This window comes from Arachis ipaensis, chromosome B4 (genome assembly GCF_059453495.1).
Source record: "Arachis ipaensis isolate K30076 ecotype BB chromosome B4, ASM5945349v1, whole genome shotgun sequence".
In the NCBI taxonomy this organism is placed as follows: Eukaryota; Viridiplantae; Streptophyta; class Magnoliopsida; order Fabales; family Fabaceae; genus Arachis; species Arachis ipaensis.
Window position 1 is genome coordinate 108,575,486 of NC_142439.1, and position 19,679 is coordinate 108,595,164.

Genomic DNA, 19,679 nt, shown 5'->3' on the forward strand with positions numbered 1-19,679 from the left:
CTAAAAACTAACTAAAACATACTCAAAACTATATGAAATTATCCCCAAAAAGCGTATAAAATATCCGCTCATCACAACACCAAACTTAAACTGTTGCTTGTCCTCAAGCAACTAGACAAATAAAATAGAAGACTAATAGGTTGAGCAGCAATAATATCTCAGAGTTTTTGATTGAAGCTCAGATCCTAATTAGATGAGCGGGACTAGTAGCTTTTTGCTTCTGAACAGTTTTGGCATCTCACTTTATCCATTGAAGCTCAGAGTGATTGGCATCTATAGGAACTCAGAATTCAGATAGTGTTATTGATTCTCTTAGTTCAGTGTGATGATTCTTGAACACAACTTCTTTATGAGTCTTGGCCGTGGCCCTAAGCACTTTGTTTTCCAGTATTACTACCGAATACATAAATGCCACAGACACATAATTGGGTGAACCTTTTCAGATTGTGACTCAGCTTTGCTAAAGTCCCCAATTAGAGGTGTCCAGAGTTCTTAAGCACACTCTTCTTTTTGCTTTGGACCTTGACTTTAACCGCTCAGTCTCAAGTTTTCACTTGACACCTTCACGCCACAAGCACATGGTTAGGGACAGCTTGGTTTAGCCGCTTAGACCAGGATTTTATTCCTTTAGGCCCTCCTATCCACTGATGCTCAAAGCCTTGGGATCCCTTTTATTTGCCCTTGCCTTTTGGTTTTAAGGGTTACTGGCTTTTTCTGCTTGCTTTTTTTTTTTTTTTGCAAGCTTTGTTCTTTGCTGCTTTTTCTTGCTTCAAGAATCATTTTTATGATTTTTCAGATTATCAATAACATGTCTCATGTTCATCATTCTTTCAAGAGCCAACATATTTAACAGTCTTAAACAACAAATTCAAAAGACATATGCACTGTTCAAGCATTCATTCAGAAGACAGAAAGCATTGCCACCACATTTAACCAATTAGAATTTCTTTTATTAAACTCGAAATTTTATTGCTTCTTATTCAAAAGATCTACTATTTTATTCATGTTTAATGATGATGAGAAAAATAAACTATAGCTTAATTGGAGATAAAATCAAATAGATACTAATTACTATTATATGACTTCTAAGGTAAACTTTTTATAAGGACACTGTCACAGAGTTAAGGCAGAAATTGGAAATTAACAACCTTTATTCTGGGGGTATGGGGGTTCCTCTGATCCTTGGGATGCTTGGTATTACAGAAGACTTTTGGCGCTTCAGTTCCCTTAAGTCACGTCCCTGCTCCTCTTGTTCTTTAAACATATGGGTCAGCATTTGACTGTGTTCCTTCTGTTGTTTTATTATTTGCTCCATAGCTTCCTGTATCTTGGTGACAGACGTCTCAAGATATTCCCAATATTCCGCTTGAGGAATCTCTGGGAGGAATTCCTGTACTCTCTTCTTGATAAGATCCTCCTGTGCTTGTTGTCTCTCCATTGATGCTTTGGTGATTGACTTTTCAATTAGGATATATTCAGTTATTCCCATCTTGACTCCAGCATCCTTGCAGAGCAGAGAAATCACGCTTGGATAAGCCAACCTGGCCTCTTTTGAATTTTTGTTAGCAATCTTATAGAGTTCAATGGAAATCAGCTGATGAACCTCCACTTCCTTTCCCGTCATGATGCAATGAATCATCACTGCTCTTTTAACTGTGACTTCAGAACGGTTGCTAGTGGGCAACAAAGAACGCCCAATGAAGTCCAGCCATCCTCTGGCGACTGGTTTGAGATCCTCTCTCTTGAGTTGATTTGGGACGCCCTTTGTGTAGGTGGTCCACCTGGCTCCAGGGATACATATGTCCTCTAGAATCTTATCCAGGCCAATGTCTGCTCTCATCATCCTCCTGTTGAAGGAGTCTGGATCATCCTTTAGCTGAGGTAGCTTTAATATCTCTCTGATCTTGTCAGGGGTGGTATGAACAATCTTTCCCCTGACCATGGTCCGAAATTTGTAGCAGGCAGTTCCAGATAGTTTTTGCTTGTCAGTCTGCCACATATTAGCATAGAACTCCTGGACCATGTTCCTTCCTACTTTCGTTTCAGGATTAGCTAGGACTTCCCAGTTCCTGATTCGAATTTGCTCCTGGATCTCCGGATATTCGTCTTCTTTCAGATCGAATCTAACTTCCGGGATCACTGATCTCAGACCCATTACTTTAAGATAATGGTCTGAATGTTCTTTAGATAAGAACTTCCCTTGATTCCAAAGTGGTTTTGGAATGCTCTCTTTCTTGCCTCTTGGAGTGGATTGCTTGTCCTCAAGCAAAAGAAAAGAAAGGAGAGGGATAGAAGGAGATCGAGGTGCACTTGGTGATGGAGGAGGGGGGAGGCCGAACCCAATTTTAAAGGGGTGGGGGGTGGATTTTCGAAAGATTGGAAAAGATAAGATAAAAAGATTGAGTTGAAAAAGATAAGATAAAAGATATAGTGTAATTTTGAAAAGATAGGATAGATTTTTGAAAAAGATAAATTTGGATTTGAAAAAGATAATATGAAGATTTGAAAAAAGATATGGATTAGTTGAAAAGATTTTTGAGTGAAAAAGATAGATTTGTTTTCAGAAAAGATTTTGAAAAGAGTTGGATTGAATTTGGAAAGATGGATTTTTAGAAATTAAGGATTTTAGAAATCAGGGTTCTTGACATGTTCATGTAAAAATCATGCCTTGAAGCATAAAATTTGAAATTAAAATGGAAATATGTGTGGGATAAATGGATTTGGCTCCTCCCTGTCTTCCTGGCGTTTGAACGCCCAAACACTGCTTGTTTTGGGCGTTCAGCGCCCAAATGCTGATCTCCTGGGCGTTCAGCGCCCATTTGCTGCCATTCCTGGCGTTCAATGCCCAGTGGGTGGCCATTTCTGGCGTTGAACGCCCAAATTGCTACCATTACTGGCGTTCAGCGCCCAGTGGATGCCCATTTTGGGCGCTGAACGCCCAAAATACCCCTTTACTGGCGTTTTCTTGCCATTGAGCTTCCTATCTCTGTTTTGTGTGCAAATTCCTTCTGTAACCCTATAAACTTATGCAAATGATTCTTTACCTTAGTGTCAGTAAACTTTATATAAACAAATAAAAAAGAAAAATAGGGCAAAAATGCTTAGAGGATTAATGCCCCATAACTGGGTTGCCTCCCAGCAAGCGCTTCTTTATTGTCTTCAGCTGGACCTTGCTGAGCTTTTAATCTAGCTTTAGCCTTGAGCATTCTTGCTCAAAGTTGCCTTCAAGATAGTGCTTGATTCTCTGTCCATTGACAATGAACTTCTTATCAGAATCAATATCTTGAAGCTCCACGTAACCATATGGTGACACACTTGTAATCACGTATGGTCCCCTCCACCAGGATTTCAGTTTCCCGGGGAATAGCCTGAGTCTAGAGTTAAACAACAGGACCTTCTGTCCTGGTTTAAAGATTCTAGATGACAGCTTTTTGTCATGCCATTTTTTTTATTTTTCTTTATAAAGCTTGGCATTTTCGAAAGCTGTGAATCTGAATTCCTCTAGCTCATTTAGCTGGAGCAATCGTTTTTCTCCTGCTAATTTGGCATCAAAGTTTAGGAACCTGGTTGCCCAATAGGCTTTATGTTCCAGTTCCACGGGCAGGTGACATGCCTTACCATAAACAAGTTGGTATGGAGAGGTCCCTATAGGGGTCTTGAATGCTGTTCTGTAAGCCCACAGAGCATCATCCAAGCTCCGTGCCCAATCCTTTCTACGGGTACTTACTGTCCGTTCCAGGATTCTCTTTAATTCTCTATTAGAGACTTCAGCTTGCCCATTGGTTTGTGGATGATATGGGGTGGCTATCTTGTGGCGAATTCCATACCAAACCATGGCAGAGTAGAGCTGTTTATTGCAGAAGTGAGTGCCCCCATAACTGATTAGTACTCTAGGGACACCAAACCTGCTAAAGATATGTTTCTGGAGGAACTTCAGCACTGTTTTAGTATCATTGTTGGGTGTGGCAATAGCCTCAACCCATTTTGATACATAGTCGACTGCCACCAGAATATAAGTGTTTGAGTATGATGGTGGGAAAGGTCCCATGAAGTCAATTCCCCATACATCAAACAACTCTATTTCTAAGATTCCTTGTTGAGGCATGGCGTAACCATGAGGCAGATTACCAGCTCTTTGGCAACTGTCACAATTACGTACAAACTCTCGGGAATCTTTATAGAGTTTGGGCCAATAGAAGCCGCATTGGAGGACCTTGGTGGCTGTTCGCTCACCTCCGAAATGTCCTCCATATTGAGATCCATGGCAATGCCATAGGATTCTCTGTGCTTCCTCTCTGGGGACACACCTACGGATAATTCCGTCTGCACATCTCTTAAAGAGATAGGGCTCATCCCACAAGTAGTACTTTGCATCAGTAAATAATTTTTTCTTTTGTATTCGATTGTACTCCTTGGGTATGAACCTTGCAGCTTTATAGTTTGCAATATCGGCAAACCATGGTGCTTCCTGAATGGCAAATAGATGCTCATCAGGGAACGTCTCAGAGATCTCAAGAAAGGGGAGGGACGTCCCTTCCACTGGCTCTATCCGGGACAGATGACCAGCTACTTGGTTCTCTGTCCCTTTTCTGTCTCTTATTTCTATATCAAACTCTTGCAGAAGCAATACCCATCTGATGAGCCTGGGTTTTGAATCCTGCTTTGTGAGTAGATACTTAAGAGCAGCATGGTCAGTGTACACAATCACCTTTGATCCTACTAAGTAGGATCTGAACTTGTCAATGGCGTAAACCACTGCAAGTAATTCCTTTTCTGTGGTTGTGTAATTTTTCTGGGCATCATTTAAAACGCGACTGGCATAATAAATGACATGCAGAAGCTTGTCATGCCTCTGTCCCAATACTGCACCAATGGCATGATCACTGGCATCACACATTAGCTCAAATGGTAATGTCCAGTCTGGTGCAGAAATGACTGGTGCTGTGACCAGCTTAGCTTTCAGCGTTTCAAACGCCTGCAGGCACTCTGTGTCAAACACAAATGGCGTGTCAGCAGCTAGCAGATTGCTTAGAGGTTTTGCGATTTTTGAAAAATCCTTTATAAACCTCCTATAGAATCCTGCATGCCCCAGAAAGCTTCTGATTGCCTTAACATTGGCAGGTGGTGGTAATTTTTCAATTACCTCTATTTTTGCTTGATCCACCTCTATTCCCTTGTTTGAGATTTTATGCCCAAGAACAATTCCTTCAGTCACCATGAAGTGACACTTTTCCCAGTTTAAAACTAGGTTGGTTTCTTGGCATCTTTTCAGAACAAGTTTCAGGTGATCAAGACAGGAGATGAATGAGTCTCCATATACTGAGAAGTCATCCATGAAGACTTCCAGAAATTTTTCCACCATATCAGAGAAAATAGAGAGCATGCATCTCTGGAAGGTTGCAGGCGCATTGCATAGCCCAAAGGGCATCCTTCTATAAGCAAACACTCCGGATGGACATGTGAATGCTGTTTTCTCTTGATCCTGGGGATCTACTGCAATCTGGTTATAGCCTGAGTAGCCATCCAAAAAGCAGTAATAATCATGACCTGCTAGTCTTTCTAGCATCTGGTCTATGAATGGTAAAGGAAAATGATCCTTTCTGGTGGCTGTATTGAGCCTTCTGTAGTCAATACACATGCGCCACCCTGTAACTGTTCTTGTAGGAACCAGTTCATTTTTTTCATTATGAATCACTGTCATGCCTCCCTTCTTTGGGACGACTTGAACAGGGCTCACCCAGGGGCTATCAGAAATGGGATAAATAATCCCAGCCTCTAGTAATTTGGTGACCTCTTTCTGCACCACTTCCTTCATGGCTGGATTTAGCCGCCTCTGTGGTTGAACCACTGGTTTGGCATTATCCTCCAATAGGATTTTGTGCATACATCTAGCTGGGCTTATGCCCTTAAGGTCACCTATGGACCACCCAAGAGCTGCCTTGTGTGTCCTTAGCACTTGAATAAGTGCTTCCTCTTCCTGTGAATTTAAAGCAGAGCTTATGATCACTGGAAAAGTGTCACCTTCTCCCAGAAATGCATATTTCAAGGATGGTGGTAGTGGCTTGAGCTCGGGTTTATGAGGTTTTTCCTTTTTCAGAAGAAAGTTCAGAGGCTCTTTTATGTCCTCTGAATCCTCCAATTCAGGCTGAACATCTTTAAAGATGTCTTCCAACTCTGATTCGAGACTCTCAGCCATGTTGATCTCTTCTACCAAAGAGTCAATGAGATCAACTTTCATGCAGTCTGTTGATGTGTCTGGATGCTGCATGGCTTTGACAGTGTTCAACTTAAACTCATCATCATTGACTCTCAGAGTTATTTCCCCCTGTTGAACGTCAATGAGGGATCGTCCAGTTGCTAGGAAGGGTCTTCCTAGAATGAGAGTGGCACGCTTGTGCTCCTCCATTTCCAGCACAACAAAGTCAGTGGGAAAGGCGAATGGCCCAACTCTGACAATCATGTCCTCAATCACGCCTGATGGGTATTTAGTGGAACCATCAGCAAGTTGGAGACATATCCGGGTTGGTTTAACTTCTTCAGTTAAGCCAAGCTTCCTGATGGTGGATGCAGGTATCAGGTTGATGCTTGCCCCAAGATCGCATAAAGCTGTCTTGGTGCAATCACCTTCTAATATGCATGGTATCAGAAAACTCCCAGGGTCTTTAAGCTTTTCAGGAAAGCTTTTCAGAATGACTGCACTGCATTCTTCAGTGAGGAGAACTCTTTCTGTTTCTCTCCACTCCTTTTTATGACTCAAGATCTCTTTCATGAACTTGGCATAAGAAGGTATTTGCTCAAGTGCCTCTGCAAATGGAATCTTCATTTCAAGAGTCCTTAGATAATCTGCAAAGCGAGCAAATTGCTTATCCTGCTCCTCTTTCCGGAGTTTTTGAGGATAAGGTATCTTGGCTTTATATTCCTCAACCTTAGTGGTTAAAGAAGCCTTTTTAGAGGGGTTGTTATTAGCACTTGTGTGTGTCTGATCCCTCACTGGCAATTGAGTGCCAGAGCCAGAAGCTGGAGTGACGTTAGACGCCAGCTCACTGTCTGTTCCTGGCGCCTGAACGCCAGAAATGTGCCCATTTTGGGCGTTCAACGCTGGATTCTGCCCCATTTGGGCGTTCAACGCCAGATTCTTGCCCATTTCTGGCGTTGAACGCCAATCCTGCCTTGTTTCTGGCGCTGAACACCAGTTTTGGGCATGGTCTGGGCGTTCAGCGCCAGCCTTCCACCCATTTTCTGGCGTTTTAGTGCCAGAATTATTTTTCCCTGGGCTCTTACTGTCCTCAGGTGAATCTTTGGTGGGTTGCTCATTTCTTGAATTTTTGATCCCTTGAGGTGGGGTATTTAATGTTTTCCCACTTCTTAATTGAACTGCTTGGCATTCTTCTGCTATTTGCCTTGATAGCTGCTGCTTTGTTTGCTTAAACTGTTCGTCCATCTGTATATTAGCTATCCTTGTCTCTTGTAGCCTGTCCTTGAATTCAGCTAGCTGCTTTGTTAGAAAATCCAATTGCTGATTGAATTCAGCAGCTTGTTTTACAGTACTGAATTCAGCAGTTACTGTTTTAACCTCTTCATTCATGGAAGGGTTGCTGCTTAGATACAGATGCTGATTCCTGGCAACTGTATCAATGAGCTCTTGAGCCTCTTCAATTGTCTTTCTCATATGGATAGATCCACCAGCTAAGTAATCTAGAGACATCTGAGCTCCTTCTGCAAGCCCATAGTAGAAGATGTCTAACTGAACCCACTCTGAAAACATTTCAGAGGGGCATTTTTGTAGCATCTCTCTGTATCTCTCCCAGGCATCATAAAGAGATTCATTATCTCCTTGTTTAAAGCCTTGGATGTCCAGCCTTAGTTGTGTCATCCTTTTTGGGGGAAAATACTGATTCAGGAATTTTTCTGTCAGCTGTTTCCATGTTCTTATGCTGGCCTTAGGTTGGTTATTTAACCACCTCTTAGCTTGATCTTTTACAGCAAATGGAAACAGTAATAGTCTGTAGACATCCTGATCTATTTCCTTATCATGTACTGTGTCAGCAATTTGTAAAAATTGTGCCAGAAACTCTGTAGGTTCTTCCTGTGGAAGACCGGAATACTGACAACTTTGCTGCACCATGATAATGAGCTGAGGATTCAACTCAAAGCTACTAACTCCAATGGAGGGTATGCAGATGCTACTCCCATATGAAGCAGTAGAGGGGTTAGAATATGACCCCAAAGTCCTCCTGGACTGTCCATCTCCACTTATGTCCATGATGGATATATGGATATAACTTGGACTGATTTACCTTTTTATTTATTTTATTTTATAGGAAGTAAATACTTAAATAAAATAAAATAACTAAAAAGAATTTGAATTTTGAAGTTAAAATTTTTTTTTCGAAAGTAAAATAAATTAAAATAAAATAAATAAAAATAGGTGAAGATTTTCGAAAATTAGAGAGAGAGAGAGTTAGTTAGGTAGTTTTGAAAGAGTTAAGAAACAAACAAAAAGTTAGTTAGTTAGTTGAAACAAATTTTGAAAAGATAAGAAGTTAGGAAGTTAGAAAAGATATTTTGAAAAGATATTTTTGAATTTAGTGAGGAGAGAGAAAAACAATAAGATAGTACAAGATTTAAAATTTTTTAGATCTAATGCTCCTTGTTTTTGAAAATTTTGGAGGGAAAACACCAAGGAACACCAAACTTAAAAATTTTAAGATCAAGACACAAGGAAAACTCAAGAACACTTTGAAGACTCACAAGAACACAAGAACATGAAGAAAGAACACCAAACTTAAAATTTTTAGAAAATCAAACCAAAATTTTCGAAAACCAAAGGGAAATCAACAAGAAAACACCAAACTTAAAGTTTGGCACAGGATTTAATAGAAAAATTAATTTTGAAAAAGGTTTTAAAAAATATGATAGCCAATTACCAAGAACATAAACACCACGTTCTAAATAACTGAGCTATAAGTTTAAAGTATTTTAACAAGGGATAAATAATAAAAGACTCTAAACCAAAATGAAAGATTTTTTTCCTAATCTAAGCAACAAAATAATCCGTCAGTTGTTCAAACATGAACAATCCCCGGCAACGGCACCAAAAACTTGGTGCACAAATTGTGAATCACACTTTTCACAACTCGTACCACTGACCAGCAAGTGCACTGGGTCGTCCAAGTAATACCTCACGTGAGTAAGGGTCGAATCCCACGGAGATTGTTGGTTTGAAGCAATCTATGGTTACCTTGTAAATCTTAGTCAGGAAGTCAATTATGTTTATCAGTTGAATTGCAAATAAACAATAGAGCATGGATTAAAGGTTACTTGTTATGCAGTAGTGGAGAATATGTTGGAGTTTTTGGAGATGCTTTGTCTTCTGAATCTCTGCTTTCTTCTGTCTTCTTGTTCACGCACGCACGTCCTCCTATGGCAAGCTGTGTGTTGGTGGATCACCGTTGTCAATGGCTACCTTCCATCCTTCCAGTGAAAACTATGCTCATGCGCTCTGTCACAGCACGGCTAATCACCGGTTGGTTCTCGATCCGGTTGGAATAGGATTTACTATCCTTTTGCGTCTGTCACTAACGCCCAGCCTTCAGGAGTTTGAAGCTCGTCACAGTCATTCAATCCTTGAATCCTACTCGGAATACCACAGACAAGGTTTAGACTTTCCGGATTCTCATGAATGCCGCCATCAGTTCTAGCTTATACCACGGAGATTCTGATTAAGGAATCTAAGAGATACTCATTCAATCGGATATAGAACGGAGGTGGTTGTCAGGCACACGTTCGTGGTTTGAGGAAGGTGATGAATGTCACAGATCATCACCTTCATCACAGTTAAGCGCGAATGAACATCTTAGATAGGAACAAGCGTGTTTGAATGGAAAACAGAAATACTTGCATTAATTCATCGAGACACAGCAGAGCTCCTCACCCCCAACAATGGGGTTTAGAGACTCATGCCGTCAGAGAATACAAAGTTTAGATCTGAAATGTCATGAGATACAAAATAAGTCTCTAAAAGTTGTTTAAATACTAAACTAGTAGCCTAGGTTTACAAAAATTGGATAAACTATGATGGATGATGCAGAAATTCACTTCTGGGGCCCACTTCTGTGTGCTGGGGCCCACTTGGTGTGTGCTGGGGCTGAGACTTAAGCAGTTCACGTGCAGAGGCCATTTGTGGAGTTGAACGCCAGTTTTTATGCCAGTTTGGGCGTTCAACTCCAGCTTTTGATCCTTTTCTGGCACTGGACGCCAGAATTGGGCAAGGGACTGGCGTTGAACGCTAGTTTACGTCATCTATCCTTGTGCAAAGTATGAACTATTATATATTGCTGGAAAGCCCTGGATGTCTACTTTCCAACGCAATTGAAATCACGCCATTTCGAGTTCTGTAGCTCCAGAAAATCCACTTTGAGTGCAGGGAGGTCAGAATCCAACAGCATCAGCAGTCCTTTTTCAGCCTGAATCGGATTTTTGCTCAGCTCCTTTAATTTCAGCCAGAAAAATACCTGAAATTACAGAAAAACACACAACTCATAGTAAAGTCCAGAAATATGAATTTTTCCTAAAAACTAATAGAAATAGACTAAAAACTAACTAAAACATACTCAAAACTATATGAAATTATCCCCAAAAAGCGTATAAAATATCCGCTCATCAACTGCCCTAGTGCTAGTCTTACCTAACCCTGATGTAGTTTTTGAGGTTTATTTTGATGCCTCGAGACAAGGACTGGGTTGCATTTTAATGTAAGACAAGAAGGTAGTGGCATATGCGTCAAGGCAACTAAAGACCCATGAATTCAACTATCCAACCCACAACCTTGAGCTAGCTATGGTAGTATTTGCACTGAAGACATGGAGGCACCACTTGTATGGGGTTGGGTTCCAGGTTTTCTCTGACCATAAAAATTTAAAGTATTTGTTCGACCAGAAGGAACTCAAAATTCGGCAAAGGAGATGGATAGAGTTTCTTAAAGACTATGACTTTGTCCTAGACTATCACATGGGAAAAGGGAACATGGTGGCCGACGCCCTGAGCCGAAAAGTGCTCAAGGCATCATGGTTGGTGATAAAAGAGGCAGAGTTAGTAAAGAACTTCAAAGACATGAACTTACAAGTCACCTTCCCCCCAAGAGGCATACACTTGAGCCACCTGACAATGACAAGTCAATTCAAGGAACAAATAGCCAAAGCGCAGGACTCCGACCCAGGCTTTCAAAAAACCCTACACCTTGTCAAGGAATGGAAGTTGAAAGGCTTCGCCAAAGGAGAAGACGATATGTGGAGATACCAAGGTCGAATCTGTGTCCTAAAGGAAGGCTACCATCAGGAGAAGATTGTGGAAGAAGGCCATAAAGGAGATTTTACCATCCATCCTGGCATGACAAAAATGTACCATGATTTGAAAAAGATATTCTGGTTACTAGGGATGAAGAAGGATTTGGCTATAGTAGTAAATAAATGTCTGGTTTGTCAGAAGGTAAAAATTGAGCACCAGAAACCTCTAAGAGTATTGCAACCCCTTGGCATTCCAGAGTAGAAGTGGGAGGGCATATCGATGGACTTCGTCATAGGACTGCCTCGTACTCAAGCCGGACGTTATGCCATTTGGGTTATTATGGACCGGCTAACAAAGACTGCCCATTTTCCACCAGTCAAGGCGATCGACTCATTGGAAAAACTAGCCATGCTATATATCAAAGAGATTGTAAGTTTTCATGGGGTGCCATCCATCATAGTCTCAGAAAGAGATCCAAGGTTCACATCTAGGTTTTAGAATGCATTACAGAAGGTGTTCGGGACAAGACTGTGCTTAAGCACATCATATCACCCCCAAACGGATGGACAAACAGAAAGGACCATCCAGGCATTGGAAGAGATGTTAAGAGCTTGTGTCCTAAAACAGACCGGAGAAGTGAAAAGGTCACCTACCACAGATCTAGTTTGCTTATAACAATAGTTATCATGCTAGCATCGGGATGGCACCATATGAAGCCCATTACGGGCGAAAATGCCAATCTCCTTTATGTTTGTATGGACTAGAAAAAAGTGAATACTTAAGAGCAAAATTAATAAGACAAACCACAAAGGATATCAAGAAGATAAGGGAAAGAATACGTACCGCCCAAAGTCAACAAAAGAGTATGTAGATAAACGAAGGAAGCCTCTCGAGTATCAAGAGGGTGATCACGTGTTCCTAAAAATCACCCCCACCACCGGGGTAAGAAGGTCTCTTAAGTGAAAAAATTAAGCCTATGGTACCTAGGTCCATTTCAAATCCTTTGACGTATAGGGAAGTCGGCATATCAGATTGTCCTACCTCCAAATATGTCATGATTACACAACGTGTTCAACGTGTCTCAACTCCGAAAATACCAGCACGATCCAAGCCATGTATTGCGATAAGAGGATGTAGCACTTAAGGATGACCTAACTTTTGATCTACCAGCCGTGGAGATCGTAGACAAAAGCGTGAAGCAACTAAGGAACTAGACGATACAGTTGGTAAAAGTGGCAAGGGGTAATGGCAACTCAGAGGCTACACATGGGAAATAGAAGCGGATATAAAACTGAAATTTTCGAACTTGTTTACAGGTAACAATCATTGAGGAGATTTTCTTTCCTTCCCAATAGGAGAGATTTTCCAACAAAACACCTAAGCTATCTAATGACCCTCATCGATCAATTCAAGACGTGGAATTTGGGGACAAATTTTTTTCTTACATGGGTGGTAATGTAACAACCGCCCTTCACCCTTTCTGGAAAATTAAATGTAAAATTTAAAAAAGATAGGCTTAGAATTTTAAATTACGGATAGGAATCTAACAACTGCCCTTCTTTTGAATTTAAAATACTCCAGTCACACCTATCATTAGAAGTATATAAATAGGAGTACACCAATAGGTAGAAGATCACCCCTCTCAAATACTAATCATCTCTCCTCTTTCTACAAAAAATATTCTGTGTACAAACACAAGAGTCAATCTCATAGTCAATAAAGAGGCATTAGAAAAAAAATAAGGAATTATGTTTGTTTAATTTTATGCTTGGCATGTGTTATGTTCTATTTTATTAATTATCATTTATATTGCTGCTATGTGATGCTCTTATACTGTTATCATTATGCATTTTATGGCATTATTTTTCCTTTTCCTTTTCTTTACACGCATGCATCATGTCCATCATCAAAGTTTCTCCCATACGCAAACCCATCATTGTTTAAAACTTTTTTTTATCAAGAGTGCATGCATACTTTTGTAGTTTTGTGATGAATGCTATTCCTATAATTGTTACTACTACCTTATAACAATTTAAGTCAAGAGTACATGTCTTTTTATAAACTTTGTTCGATTATTTAATATGCCCTATTTTTATTATGTGCATTAAAAATATGATACTACATGATCCTTTAGCTTATGTTATTATGTTATTAATATCTGTTTAATTAGAGAGTACATGGCTATCCTGTGCCATATAACTATAGTATCATGAATATGGAATCATTATTTCACATGTCCCTTTTGTCGTTATATGTGTCTATCTTCTTGCATGATTTTCTTCTTGTGTATATCTAAACAACTATATTTATAAATTGAACTGAGGGAATAATCTTTAGGAAAGGTGACCCCAAAGACAAGATATCGATATGATCCTTCAGTAAGAGAAGTTGATCGATCGAGATGATCCTTCGATAAGGGAAGGTGATTGCCAAAATACTTGGGATAAGAACCTTCGGTAAGGAAAGGAGACTCTCATCTTTTATACTAGTTTGAGCTCAATACCTTTCATCAAATCTACAAGTTCAGAAAGGAAAAAGTATAAAGGAAAAAGTATAAAGGAAAATTTTGCTTGTGTTATTAATTTCGAAGTTGCATTCATCTTAAGTTATTATGTTGAGCGTCTATAAGCTATGATTCTTCTGTTTGGCTTGTCAATGTTGATTATGTTATTATTTTTCTTTATATATGCATACCATGCCATATTTTTAAAATGCTATAAGTAGACTGTGGATAGATAGATATGGAGGTGTCACATAGCACTCTACTGAAATTTTTAAGTTCTCACCCTTTCTCTTTCCCATTCGGCCATACTATCTCCAAGAGGAGCATGACACAGTGGATAGAGACGACGAAGCACCTCCTGAGGGTGACGACTTCTGAGTATGATCCCTCAAAGCACGTGGGGTAGTTACGACCACTACTACCATGCTCCAAAATATCTACTTAGGTCGAGATTTTGTAGGAGAAGACCCGCAACTGCCTGTGATAACCTTTCTAGATATGAACACTTTAGCACCCAAGAAACGGTCACCTGAGGTGGTCTACCTCGAATCAATTCTAAGATAGAGAAAAAGGATTCCAACAGCCCTAATGATGGAGGACCCAGAGGAGAAATTAACCTTTAGCGAAAGTCCAAAGGTGGAGTACGTTCTTTATTCTCCCACTTCAGCATCCTATCAGATCTTAGTTCACCCCCACACAGTAAAACCGGATCTTCACTCTGCCAAAAAGTGTTGAAAGAGAATTGCCGGTACCCCGATTCATTGATGAATGAAGGGTCCGACGAAGGATGGGAGTTTCTCGATAAACTTAGTTAGGACGCGTCGGGTTTTTGTTATATATATTTTTGTTAAGCATCTGTATTGTTAAGAACCGTACTCATGGAAACCTTGTTATTTTGTTTGTTTGCTCGAATCTGCTTATGTGTGTCTAATTCCGTCTTTTAATCGCTTATTTATTTTATCCAAATTATCATGCGTATTTCTTTTTTTTCTTACACAATGATTAAGGGATAGCTTGCTTCCCTAAAGAATGATACCCTATTCAAAATCCTCAAAGATAAGATTTTGTCTAGGGTGTTACATAATGTAATTAAAAATTTTAAAATCTCATATTTTTAGTAAACAATCTTTCTTTTTTAAAATTTTTAACTTATATATAAGTCACATATTTTAAGAATACAGAATAGGAGCCATTAAATATGATCAAATTCTGATAAAAACACAGATGATGATGATGATGTAATTGATGACATTATTATAACAGCTTAATGTATCAAAAAGTGAACATATATGTTTATAAAATACATGTGCTTTAATTTTATATATGTACTCAAGTAGATAAATTAATACAAAGATGGAAGTTGATTAGAATTAGAATCGTTCTAACCAAAATTAATTGTTTACGTTGTTATTATATATTAAGTAGAATAGTTGCTAACAATGTAAAATTAATTATAAAAATAATATTTCATATATTTAATATAATTAAAAATTTTAAAATATTATATTTTTAATAAATAATCTTTTTTATAATTTTTTTTAACTTATATATAAAGCCACATATTTTAAGGATACAGAGAAGTCATTAAACATAGTCAAACTCTAATAAAAATTGAGAAAATAATGATAATGTAATTGATGACATTATTATAATAACGCAAGTTAATGTATCTAAAAGAGTACACAAGTTAAGGGATTGAGGTATGAATGCATTAATTATTTTATGATCTCACTCACATCACATATAGGTAAGTGTATTGTTAGCTAGTGGAACAAAACATGGGAAGTGAATTAAAGAGAAAACAAGTGGCAAGTGATAGCAAAGTTATAAGGTGATACTGATATTTATGATATTTTTTGACCCTCTTAAAATTTCACTAGTGTAAACGAAACAAGTCTAGGTGAGATCGAAATCGTTTATTAAAAAAATTGTAAGTTGTTAAATAAAAATATCTGAATAATCATTTATTTTATATAATCTTTTATATAAAACTTTTTTGTTGGTTTATGTAACTTTTTACATAGAATTTTATGATTGTTTTTCGTGGTGGTGAATTTTCTTTTTTAAAATAATAAAATAAAAAACTAGACCCTTTTGTAGAAACTTTATATAAATTAATTATAAAAATAATATTTCATATATTTAATGTAATTAAAAATTTTAAAATCTCATATTTTTAGTAAATAACTTTTTTTTAATTTTTAACTTATATATAAGTCACATATTTTAAGAATAACGAAATAGTAGAGTCATTGAACATGATCAAATTCTGATAAGAACACAAGAGCTAACGATGATGATGATGTGATTAATGACATTATTAAAATAATGTAAGTTAATGTATCTAAAAGAGTGAACAGATATTTCTATAAAATACATGTACTTTAATTTGATATATGTACTCAAGGAGATAAATTAATATATAGAATTTAGTTAGAATTAAAATCATTCTAACCAAAATTAATGGTTTACATTGTTATTATATATTATGTAGAATACTTGCTAACAATGTAAAATTAATTATGCCAATGAGTAATAGCTCAAATGGCATAGTCTCCTCATACTCAATTAAGAAGTTGCGAGTTCGAGTCTCATATCTTTGATAAAAAAAAATGTAAAATTAATTATAAAACTAATATTTCATATATTTAATGTAATTAAAAATTTTAAAATTTTAAATTTTCATATTTTTAGAAAATAACCTTTTCTTTTTATTTTTTAAATTATTAACTTATATATAAGTCATATATTTTAAGGATATATAAACAGTGGAGCCATTGAATATAATCAAACTTTAATAACAATAAAGGAGATAATGATGATGATATAATTGATGATATTATTACAAAAACGCAAATTAATATATCTAAAAGAGTGAACAGGTTAAGGGACTGGCGCATGAATGCATTAATTATTTTATAATCTCACTCACATGATCACAAACATGTAAGTGTATTGTTAGTTAGTGGAACAAAACAAAAAAAAAAAGTGAATTGAAGAGAAAGCAAGTGACAAGTGATGGAAAAGTTATAAAGTGATATTGATATTGATGATATTTTTTAGCACTATCAGAATTTTAGTAGTGCAAATAAAATAAGTTTAGATGGGATCGAAATTGTTTATTTAAAAAAATGTAAGTTGTTAAATAAAATTTATTTGTAAAAAAGTGCCTTAGGGTTTTTTCGTGTGCCTCAGGGTTTTCTCTGCTAGGGTTTATCATTAGCAATCCTTATTTTTCAAAGTCAACGTGTCCACGACAACTCTGTGACAAAGGAGGTTAACACAGCATGGTAGCCAATGCTGCCCCAAATGGAGAACGACAACGGAAGTTCCTAGAGGAAGAAGAGATCATCATAACAGTAGGAGGCGAAGACATCCAAGATGGGATAAGTAGGTGCGAGAAGAGTTTAATTGGGAGATTACTTGCAGACCGGCTGTTTTCAGGAGGCACAGTGGAGGTGGCACTACAAGCAATCTGGAGGCATCCTAAAGGATTTAGAGTGACGGATCATGGAGGTAATCTCTTTCAATTTTACTTTGATGACGAGATGGATGTAACACGAATAGAGAGAGGGGCTCCATGGTTATTCAAAAACTTCATTCTAAATCTTAAAAGGTGGAATGTGCATGATCCAATAACAGATGCTGATTTCACTTATGTGCCAATATGGATACAATTTTGGGGGTTGCCAGAACACTACAAAACAAGAGAATTGGGTAGAAAAATTAGGAGTGCAATGGGAGAAGTATTGGATGTAAACCTTTTCCAAGTTAGAGGTAGAGAAAACTGAATTGTTAAAGCAAGGATCAATCTTGATATAACAAAACCGCTGCGGCGTCTCACACAAATAGTAGGCCCCAATAACAAAGTCATTGAGGTGGCACTCAAATACGAACGTATTGGAACTTTTTGCAATTATTGCAGATACTTGGGACATGAAACAAGGAACTGCAGAAAACAGTTGAACAATTCCTTACGGGGAGATGTGGGAGAAGAAGGTCGGGGGAGTGGCTAAAATCAGAACAGGTTGGTAGGAGAGAGCAAGGTTCAAAAGAAAATGATAATTCTAAAACCTTCTCAGCTGATGAAAGGAGTCAAAGGAAGGAGAAACTACCCACCCCAGTGAGCCTACTTAAGGAGATGACAGAATTATCAATGGATGAGATCAGAGGTAAAAAGGCTGAGGATGACATCAAAGAGGGCTCAAACCAAAACAAGGAAAAAGCCACCCAAAGTGGAGCCGTGCTAGAAATCTCGGATGAAAACAGTAGTGCAGGGAATCACTGCCAAAAAAAGAGGATTGACGGAGGAGCAGTCGAAGGCTTGGAAGGGATGGAAAATTGGGAATTCTGTGAAGGTAGCAATCAAAGCGAACAGCCAAGCATGAGAAAGACTAAGCTGAAACAATTAGCAAGAAAGCAGCTGATAAATGTCACAGGCAAGAAGCGAAGAAATCAGGAGTATAAAGGGAGTGAAAGCAAGAAGAAAGTGTGCCAGGAGGAATCAAAAGATGCTGCCAATGGGGAGGGTGCCACCCAACAAAAGGCGCCCGAAGACCTATCAAGATGATGATGCGGAACTGTCGGGGTATGGGAAATCCCCTGACAGTTCACAGCATGCAAGGGATTCGCAAATCCCATTCTCCCGAGGTAATGTTCTTATGTGAGACAAAAAATATTGCCTCGACGGTCACAGAAAAGTGTAAGAAGGTGGGCTTTCAGAAGTTTTTTTGTGTGAATCCCAGAGGCACTGCAGGGGATTAGCATTGGCTTGGAAAAATGAAGCAGATATCGTGGTTCAGCACAGTGAAAAATTCCTAATTCATTTTCTATGGACTGACCGGTCACTTAAAAAATAATGGGAAGTGGCTTCAGTTCACCTTCACAGTGATGATAATCGTAGGACTGCTCAGTACGAAGTGATTATGGAGAAGGTCAGAAGAGGAAGTCCTTATTTCATGGTCATAGGTGACTTTAATGCAATAATAGCTCATCATGAAAAAGAGAGGGGGGGGGGGGAGAATGAAATCGGCATCTTCTATTGAGGCGTTTAACAATTTTATTAGTGGTGGAAATTTGGTGAATTTAGGATATGTGGGGAGCAAATTCACTTGGAGCAATAAGCAATATGATGGAGAACTTATTCGAGAAAGATTAAATAGATGCTTAACTTCAACTCAGATGAGACTAGACTACCCAAATGCACAAATCACCCATCTAGAAGATACAGGATCAGACCACCGCCCTCTTTTGCTTCAGTCAGACAGCGAAGAGAGAAGAGCTAAAAGAAGGTTTCATTTTCAAGAAAGGTGGTGCGAGCAGAAAGAAGTTATAAGGATTGTAAAGGAAGCATGGTAGCTGCAAACAGATGGCTTACCAATGTATAAGTTAAGTTGCAAACTAAAAAAATGCAGACATTTGCTTGTTGAGTGGCAGCGGAGTAATAACCACAATTCACAAAAAAGAATTACTGAGATAAGAGAACAGCTGGAAGTGGAGAAGGCTAAAGGGGAGTCGGCAGAGAAGAGGAGAATTCAACTTTTAGAGGCCGAATTAACAGATACCTACAAACTAGAGGAGAGATACTGGAAGGAGAAATCTAGGGTGCAATGGCTACAATGGGGGGACCAGAATACAAAATTTTTGATGCAAAATTTCAGAACAGAAACCGAAAAAATAAGATACATAGACTCCGAGACAACTCAGGTTCCTACAAAGCTGATCCGGAAGGCATGGCACATATTGCTCAAGTATACTTCAGTGAGCTTTTCTCCACTTCTAATCCAAGAAGGGCTACAGAGGAATTGGAGGAGATGGGAAGGATAGTGGATGAGGGGACTCACAGGAGGCTTACAAAGAGGGTCACAGAAGAGGAAATCAAGAAAGCTAC

General features: G+C 38.5%; 1 protein-coding gene across 1 annotated transcript; it reads left to right on the forward strand.

Moving 5' to 3' along the window:
* Positions 1 to 17,076: 17,076 nt before the first annotated feature.
* Positions 17,077 to 17,755, forward strand: LOC107636687 (uncharacterized). The gene is made up of 2 exons (XM_016340179.1): positions 17,077 to 17,566; positions 17,715 to 17,755. Exons 1-2 carry the CDS (start codon positions 17,077 to 17,079, stop codon positions 17,753 to 17,755), a joined length of 531 nt encoding a protein of 176 aa, XP_016195665.1.
* The last annotated feature ends 1,924 nt before the right edge of the window (positions 17,756 to 19,679 follow it).

What these genes read in the sequence shown, in the direction of transcription:
- LOC107636687 (XM_016340179.1), top strand. Translation starts at nt 17,077, where the DNA reads ATGGTAGCCAATGCTGCCCCAAATGGAGAACGACAACGGAAGTTCCTA. An exon ending in AAACCTTTTCCAAGTTAGAG is followed by an intron (nt 17,567 to 17,714) that starts GTAGAGAAAACT and finishes CAATTATTGCAG; the next exon opens with ATACTTGGGACATGAAACAA.